The 9,709-nt window shown below is 38.7% G+C and overlaps 1 protein-coding gene across 1 annotated transcript in view; it reads right to left on the reverse strand.

The window, feature by feature from the left end:
- FREM1 (FRAS1 related extracellular matrix 1) overlaps positions 1–9,709 on the reverse strand; it is a 53,846-nt gene that overhangs the window by 29,157 nt on the left and 14,980 nt on the right. The window contains exons 3-4 of the mRNA XM_008567722.1: positions 9,068–9,269; positions 8,314–8,458 (exon numbers count right to left, since the gene is read on the reverse strand). Of these exons, the coding sequence (XP_008565944.1) occupies positions 8,314–8,458; positions 9,068–9,269 (347 nt within the window). The remainder of the gene's footprint in view (positions 1–8,313; positions 8,459–9,067; positions 9,270–9,709) is intronic.

Here is a 9,709-nt window from a genome sequence, read left to right on the forward strand (position 1 = left end):
CAATCTTCGCTATGATTGTCGAACACACCTCCCATTGCTTTTGTTTTATTTCCCTTTTACTCTAGATTTATAAAACCCTCAGTGATTGCCTTACTGTACTTCCCAAACTTCCAATCAGATTCAGACTCTTTTCTGTTGATTTTTAAATTTTTGTCTTTTACCATTTCTATTTATTTATTTGCTTGCTTGCTTGCTTGCTTGCAGAACAAGAAATTCTGGGAGCAACCATGTGCAACACAAGTTCATGAATTTCACTAGCTCTCCAGGCTTTCCTGGGGACCATTTATATTAGAGGGTAAGTTTATCCTCAAATAACCACTTTATGTCCTTGCACTGATCATGTAACACAATCACATCCTATAGACTAAGTTCACTAGCAAAATAAACTCAATATCACTGGTTGATACCTCAGGATCACGGGCCGGGGGGAGCAGGCGTAGGGTGAGAACATAGAATTACTGCAGGGGTTCCTCATGGGTCTTCAATGCAACTAAATTCAAATCTGGCATGGCACAGATCAAGAAATACAGAAAGAAATAACTATGCTTAAAGAATTACAAGATAACTAGGAACAAGGATATTATAAATGCCAATAGAAATAACATGTTGCAAAGAATACCTACAGGATCTGGGTAAATAAGAAAGGAAAAGAAAAATCAGCAAAAGGGATTAGGGGAGAAGATAGAAAGATGAAACGGGAAGGAAAGGAGGGCAGAGGGATAAGAGTGAAACAGATAAATTTGGATGGATTTCAGCTAAGTCTCTGTAAAGTTCAAATGTTTCAATGCCCAATTCTGAGAATCCATACATCACTAATGCTAACTATGACAAGCAAAAACCTATCAATGTCACTCTTTAGTTCCAAGTGACTGCAAGGCCTAAAGCTAAATGCAATTTGATTGCTGATCTAGATCCAGAAGGGAACCATTTAGAGGGCTGTTCAGCTTCTAGGCATAAAGAGTCTTAGTGTTTGGGAATGTGCGTGCATTTCCCTGATGCAACATAACAACGCTGCTTAATGCCTAGAGGTTAAGGTTACTATGCAATGTTCTATTTTATGTTCTTAAAACTATTTACTACAAATAATAAAGATCTATTGAAAAGCCATGACATTTAAGTCAGGCTATATATTTTCCAGAAAAATATTTAAACAGCAAAGCACTTGCATACCTACAGGATATGTGCGACAGATGTATTGAATGTGATTTTTTTTTTTTTCAGTACTGTAGTGGAAAGACCTTTCTATGCTGAGATTGTGATTGCTCAAACTCTACACAAACACCTGGAAGAAAAATAAGGGATGTCATCAATCATTTGGGAACTCTCCTTGCAAAAAGCCACAAAGCTATATGCTTGGCATCATGTAAATATCCAGATGCAGGAGCCCATGAGAGAAATTTGCAAAGTTCTGGATGTGTAGGTATCACGTAGATAAGGGTTGGTTTATATCTTCACATTTTAATGATCCCTTCGTTCTCTTACTACTATTGAGCAAAGCTCATTCTACAGTCAGAAATGAAGGTGACAGACGCATTTTTTTGCAAAACCCACATGACAATCAATTCAAATCATTTAGCAGGAAGTGAAAACTCCCTAAGCCCCTATGTCAGGATTTCTCAACCTCAGCCCTATTGACATTTTGGACCAGATAACTCTTTGTCGTGGGTGCTGTCCTTGGCGCTGTGAGACATTCACCAGCATCCCCAGCCTCTCCACATCAGGTGCAGTACCAACACTTCCCTCCAGTCACGACAATCAAAATTGTTTCCAGACATTGCCAGATGTCCCTCGGGCGGAAAGTCACCCCCAGTTGAGAATTACCTCCATAAGTGGTTTTTGGGTACTCATCACAACAGAAAAGTTGATTCAATGTGAAAACTAAATTTTGGTCCCCAACAACCACTATTGTGAATGGAAGACATGGCATGGAGCAGCGGAAATGAAACTGGAGCAGGCTCTGCCCCCTCCAACACACTCACTCTAAGCGGTCAGACATATGAAATGCTGCTTTAACACCCAATTTCAAACTGCAACATCTTCCCCAAAGCCCAGCCCCTGTGAGCACTCTTATCCTGACCAACTTCTTCATTTTTCAAAGTGGGTATCATGTGTTACATACTAATTTACTTAGCTTCTATGTATGATCCAAGGAAACAGGTCTTTTGATCACTGATGTATCCAAAGTCACTTGTAGAGTGTCTAGGACATAGTGTATGCTCAATATGTATTTGTTAATTAATGAATGACTCGTTTCCCAGGCTGAGTTGACCACTGAGAATGATTTTCTCCAAACCTTGTTAACACATCATCTTTCACACATTTCGAAAAAATGCTAGGCTACATCATCCTTACATGTTCTTTCTAGCCCTAGCTTACTCTAGATTCTTCGACTATTATTAGACTTTTTTTTCTTGTTTTTTTTAAACTTTTTATTGAATCATTTTTGATTATACATATTTTTGGGATTCAATGTTGACATATGTTGACCAAATCAATATTACTACTATGTATATTATTATAAATTGTACTTATACTTTATGCCCCTTGTCCAATCTCTCCCCATTCCCCTCTCCCTCCCTCTTTCCACCTCTGATAACCCTAGGTTTCTTCTCTCCTGAAAGAGTAATGGTTACTCTGTTGATTTGTTGACTATGTGATCTGCCCAATGCTGAGAGGTATGTTCAGTTCTCCCAATATTATCATAAGGCAGCTGCTTCTTCTGTCACTCTGGAATGGGCTTTGTGGAGAGAGACATCCTCTTCTTTTCTTTGGTCTCTGCTGGTGACTCTCCTTGTGTCAATGCACTCCAGTGGCTGGTGGACCATCTACATGGTGGTTGTGGCATCTAGCCTCTTTTGCGACAGCCGTGGTTATTGTGTGGCTGTGGTGGGCCACCCACAAGGAGGTGATATATTATTAGACGTTATTAGAGAGAAAGGTGGCATTGATAAAAGAGTATCTCACCATAAATCATGATTTCTTAACACATATGCATGCTATTTTCTAAGGTGTATATGTAGTTCTCAACATCTGGCAATGTCTGGAGGTAGTTTTGATTGTCACAGCTGGAAAGAGCATAGCACTAGCATTCAGTGGGTAGGAGCCAGGGGTGTTGCTGAACATCATGCAATGCACAGGACACTCCCCTATGACAAAGAATTATCTGTCCCCAAATTCCAATAGTGCCAGGGTTGAGAGAACCTGTTCTAGAGTAAAAAATATGTACTTACTGATATTTTATTTTAAGGTCACATGATTCACTTACATAAAGGAACAATGAACTAAAAGAAATATTTGAGGTTGAAACACCACTGTGGGATTTGGGACATTAATTCAGGTTAATAAGGGTCTTCTGAAAGTTACTTAGCCTCTCTATGCCTCAATTTCCCCACATCCCAAAGAGTAATAACAATACGTCCATACCTAAGAGGGGTTAAATGAACCTTCATGAATGTTCACTAAGTATCTTGAGCTTCTCAGTAAAAGGTTTTATGAAGCTAAAATTATGATTAAATTATTATTTTTATAACCATATCTTCATTTATGATCAAGTAGCATATTAACTTAAGAAAATTGAAATGTTAAAAAATATTTTTCCAAGTAGTCAAAGACTTATCAAAGATGAGGCTGTTAAGCTCCCTAATCTAATGCTATGAACGCCTGTGTTTTCAAGTTTCTCTTTTTCTCTTGATAACGGGGAAACAATGTCTAGCCAAAAGGCAGCATAGTGTGTCCTGGAAACAAGTCCTTTCGAGTCAAGCACACCTTGTAGCCACTTATTAGTGTGTGATTATAGTCGTTACTCAATCTCTCTGGGCCTTAGTTTTTCATTATCTTTAAAATGAAGAGAATTTCACTCATGTCAACTGATGAAAATTTAAATTAGTTCATATGTTTAAAGCACCTGTACATAGTGGATGCTCAGTATGTGCTATTTTCCTTCCCTTCCTCTGTGCTTTCCTAAGATCTAGTCTGGAGACAAATGCTTTAACTCCTGGTTTGCAGGTAACATGCAGGTGTTACCTAGCCAGTAGTGTCAACCTCTTCCCCTACAAAGTGTTTCATAAACGCTGCTAGAACATGGCAAAGTTCACCTGACAGAAATTCCTTTACTTTTTAATTTCTTCTGCCCCTTCTCTTTTAAAGCCAAGAGTGAATAACAGAACAGCTAGAATGTGGGTCGCCAGAGAAAGGAGAAGAATCAGAGTGCTCAGAATCATGCAGAAGCAACTGGGGAAGCAACCACTGAGTTATCAAGACCTTCAGCAGGAGCCACGTTTTCTTCTGAAGTTCACTTTTTCTCAGTGGGCACAAAAAGAGGTCAACGTGGAAGATGTATTAGGAAAAAACTGCCTTGGTGGGAAGTTGGCTACTTTCTGTGGTCCACAAAGGTGCTTTTGGTGAATGGTGTGGGTCCTGTGTAACTTAGCTTGGGAGTTCTGCAGATCATCCTGGAGATTCAACTTGGACTAGAAAACAGACACGAGCTGTGAGTGAGTTGTGCCAAGGCATGAGCCAGTAAGATGAGCACTCAGTAGGTCTGGAGGTCAGAGTTCACGTCCAGCTCTGCCTCCTCTCCAGTGACTTCAGGATAATTGCTTAAATCCTGTGAGCCCGATTTCCTCATCATCCTCAAATGATTATTTTTGCAGATTAAATTAGACGATACATGTGAAAGCACCCAGCACAGTGCCTGAAATTTAGCCAAGTCTAAACCTCTATGCAAATTTCCATGAATTTCATTGTTATAAAATAATTTCTATTTACAACAAAGGGTCTCCCAAATGTATTCCATGACAAACTTGTTCCCTGAAGTCGAACGGGGGCAGGGGGAAGAGGGAGAGAGAAAGGTGGTTCTCTAGCCCAGTTAGGTTGAGATATGCTGCACACTCTCTCTCTGTCAGAGAAGCCCTATCCATACACGCATCGTGATGATTCTGGGATGCAGTTAAACAAGCACACAAGCTAGCCAGCTGGCAATAAATGAATTAACCTCACCTAAATCAGCACTTCCTCATACTTTCTAAAATGAATATCGATCCTTCAGGACTGATACTCCATAGAAATGCTACAACAGCAAAAGCTTACTAGCAATAAAGATTATGGGACATTCCCACTGAACAAGGGTCATTTTTGTGCTCTAAGAGAGCTTCCTTTCTGCTCCAGATTGCATCCACCAGTCCCTTTAGCTTTATTACAGAAGGTTTTCACCCCATCAGCTATGCAGAATATTAATCTATTAATCCTGTCTACGCTAAAGAAGAACACAGAGTTCCACAGCATTTAGCTATTGATTAATAATCATATTGATTGTTCACTTTGTGAACCATTCCAGAATCAATTTCTAATTAGAGATGGGCTTTCTAATCCACCAAATGGTTCTGGGATACTGCTTCAAACAGTCAGTTTTTGCACCCACATGAATTAACAATAGTAATCACCACCACCAGTTGGATTTGCTGAGGATGTTAAATACACAAGATGCTTCCGTATATTTTGTCTCATTGTTTCTCTACACAAATTGTGGTATTGCCCCCATTTTACACAGGAGATATCGAAGGCTTAAACAACTACTAACCAAACGGCAGAGCCAAAGATCAAACCCTGTCCTTCAGCTCCAAGTCCAGTGGTTTAAAATCTACACCAGGTAGTTCCCAATGTGTTAAATACGGGGTTCATGCTAATACTGATACTTGTAATTTACATTTAAAAAAAAATGAACTTTAAAGTCCGTGAGGAATAAGTATTTCTTCTTTCTTCCTGCCTGGGAAACCAATGTCTGGAGAGAAAGAAGGGGATTAAGTCTGCTGCTCTGTTCTCTTCAGCCAATTCAGCACAGTCTTTAAGAGTGGGCAAGAAGTTCTTCAATGCAGTGAGTGAAACCATGGACTCTAAAGTGACACTTCTTGGGCCTGAGTCTCAGCTCCTTTACTAATTAGCTGCATGAGTTTGGAAAAATCACTTCCTAGCTCTATGCCTCAGTTTCCTCACCTGTAAATTCTGGATTATGATGGTACCTAACTCACAGGTGTTTGCAATAATTAAATGAGTAGCACTGAAATAGAGCAAGATACAATTATATTTCAGATGCCTCTGATTTATATTGTACATGTAACTAGGCTCTTGCTGGCTTTCTTGGGAAGACAAATCCCTACTCATAACATAATTTTTTATTGGAAATAATGTGCATCTAGCTCCAAAAAATATCTACTTACAAATGAGGTTGGGGACATCTATACCATTCAAAAATTATGAAGATAAATGCTGAGTAATTTCTATCTCCACTGCCCACTGTAAAGAAAACAATCTAATATATGTCAGAATCAAATCAAAGTTATTTTTGTATTTTCCCTTGGTAGGCATATGCTGCAGCATTTTGTTCCATTGGTTCCAATCATTTCAAGTTGAATTAGAAACATCTCCAGCATAGGTACATAAAAATTGATATCCAACACAATCAGGAACCTGTTTAAAATAGCTTCAGTTAAGGTTATAATTACATTAAGTAAATTCTGCTGAGATTCTCGTATGAATTTGAGGGCTATTTAAAAGCATAAATCATCTTTAAAAAGCAATGCCCTTGGTAACAACAGGGAATGCAATGGACATGTGTGTGAGCAATGTCAATCCAGCGCCAGTACTGGGGAGAATACAATCTGTCTGCTACACTGGGTTCACATGTGGAGGATCAGAGGTCAGCATTAGGTCAGTAACAAGTCTGATCAATATTCTTATGTTTTTTAGTTGAACTATGTTAAAAATTGTTTAAAAGAAAAACAAGTGAAGTCAATTTATCGACCTTCTTGGAGCAGTATTATTATTATTATTTTTTTACTTCTTTGAGAATTGGAAGATGTTTATCTGAAATTACAGGTAATTCACATATTTTCTATAAAGACTGTGATCCTGCGGAGCAGTATTATTATTATTTTTTTTTTTACTTCTTTGAGAACTGGAAGATGTTTATCTGAAATTACAGGTAATTCACATATTTTCTATAAAGACTGTGATCCTGAGGAATCATTTTTCTTAGGCAAAGGAAGTTTAATGGGTGGGGGTCATCCGTCTTGGTTTTATAACCTCAGGATTATAAATGATATAAAGGATTTTGATGTCAGGGGCCAGGTCTTCCTCGTTTACAACTATTTCCTAGCTTCTAGTACCACGTGCCTGGCATATAGCAGCCACTCAATAAAAATCTGTACAGTTAATAAATCAGGGCCAGGTACTGCACTTTATCGGGGCAATGGAATTGGGACGTTGGGAACGTGTTTTGTTAAGAGGATGCCAGTTTTTTTCTAACAATGACTACAGAGACCTCTGCTGGTGAACATTGGAACTACAACTAGGATCGGAAAGAAAAGGCGACACTGAAGAGCAGAGAGGGGGTGTCTTCCTTTGTCCATACTCCATCATAAAAGGGCAATACCCTGGCTGTACTCACTCATGGGGCTTTAGTATGGCTATGATATGGTGAACACTAAAACTAAGAGAAATTAGCAACTTTTCTTTGAGGTGACTGGGAAGGGCATCAAATAACATTTTTAAAAAACACAGCACAAGGAGAATTCAACTCTGATAGACCTTGCTGTGTCCATCTACTAGCTGGTAAGTTACTCAAAGTCTACACTCAGAAGAAGTCCAGAATAGGGACCCAGTCAATGAAATTACTGTGGTCTGTTAACCTTGTTAATTTTGAAGACTTGTTAATCTTGTTATTCTGAGAGTCATACACTTTACACACCTTCCAAGTGTCACTTAATAAGCCAAGTCTAGTTTCCTCTTTACACTGCCCTCATCTCACCTATGACAGGTTTATTAACTTATAAAGGCAGTTTCAAGTAATTGTATTTTTTCTGTAAGGGAAAGAGAAGATGTTTGGCTAACCCTTCGTGACTACCTCATTCTTCTCAACCCTCAATATTTTAAAGACTGTGGTTACTAGCGCGGTCCTATAGTGACCTCTTGCTGCAGGATTTATACATGAGCCCACAAGCTCAGTCCTGGATACTAGCGAATTATCAAGGCAGAAACCTCTGTGTGTGTGAAAGTGTACGCATTTACATGCACAATATGAATGACACAGCACTATTCAATTTAACTTTTTCATGTTCCCATACCAATCTATTGGCTTTCCCATTCTCAAGCAGTAATAAAAGGAAAATTCCCTCTCCAAAATAAATTCTATGAGCTTTTGGAATAATCTATCAAATTTACTTCTTAGGTTCTGTTTGAAAAAGAACACTTCACTTTCCTAATCAGATACGTTATGGATGTTATATACAAGATTATTGAATATGCAAAAACATTTACATTTGAGGAGTGGCAGCGTTCCCTGTGGGGTCCATGATTTGAAATTCCACAGTATCTGAATTTACTTCCAAAGATGGGTTTATGATGTAAAGAATAGTCTTACTGTTTAAGTCCTTTTGAGTAAATTTCTCGGAGATAAATTCACCTAAAAAAAAAGAAACAAATGAATCTCATGGATAATCAAACAAAGCATTAAACTCAAATTAGGCTTTAAATTTACTTTGTTTCAGAAATGTCTGCCTTAGAAAAAATATAAAAATAGAGAGAGAGGGAGTAGGAAGATACAATAATAAAAATCTGTAATTCTGTGCCATCCTGTTTAGTGACATATTATGATCATTGTCTTCATAAAGCAGAAATAATATACAATCCAGAGAAACCATTAGGAAAAAAAGTAGAATTTTTTTTAATAAACTGACATTTCGAATTTATAATAGGAGAAAAAATTAGTCATAAATATGAATTTGCTCCTGACGCTGTGGGTTCCTTTGAATACATTACAATCTGGCTGTTGGAAAAAAATGTAAACAATAAACAGCTGTATATCTGTATTTGGTTCTCCCAGTCAAAATGAATTTAGGAAAGCTCAGCTTCAAACTCTCTTTAGCACCAATATTGATTTATAAACTGCATCTATCAGTAATCCCTGGGGAGTGTTTACCAAATGGGCTTGCACTTAATTAAATTAGTCTCTAGCCCTGCCAACCACTGGATATTTTTAATGAGCAATTAAAAGGATTAAGGAAGCCAGTACCTGTTGTTGTGTTCTCCAGATGTCCGTGTTGTGGGCCTCGTAAAATCTTAAAGATGATCTGATCATCCTCAGTGTCAGGGTCTGATGCCTTCAACACACGGGAAGTGATGTAAATCCCATAACATCCATTTTTCAGGTGCCCCACTTGAGAAGGGGAATGCAAATATGTGATCTGGGGGGCTGTTTTGTCCAACTGGTCCACCTGAATCATCAATAATTACATGCCATATTATCCACAGGCTTCTCACCCCCATGCAACATAGGGCTTTCATGGTTCAACAAGGACAAATTCTCCCAAGATTCAGATTCTTTATACTACTCATTTGTTAATTGCTGCTAAAGACTGTCTTGTTGACAATATCCTCAGTAAATATCACAGTGCCTGCAACAGAGGCCAATTTTCCATTATAAATCTCAACCCAACTTTATCAATTTGTCTGTTGTCTGACTCCCCTTAAAATATAAGCTCGATGGGGCCGGCCCGGTGGCGCACTGGATAGTGCGCCGCTTGGGAAGCGCGGCGGCGCCCCCGCCCGAGGGTTCGGATCCCACATACAGACCGGTTCCCGCTCACTGGCTGAGCGAGAGTGATAGGTATTGTTATTAAAGGTTTATGGATGAAGAAACTGAGGTCCAGAGAGG

This window comes from Galeopterus variegatus, unplaced genomic scaffold (genome assembly GCF_000696425.1).
Source record: "Galeopterus variegatus unplaced genomic scaffold, G_variegatus-3.0.2 Scaffold338, whole genome shotgun sequence".
NCBI classification, from domain to species: Eukaryota; Metazoa; Chordata; class Mammalia; order Dermoptera; family Cynocephalidae; genus Galeopterus; species Galeopterus variegatus.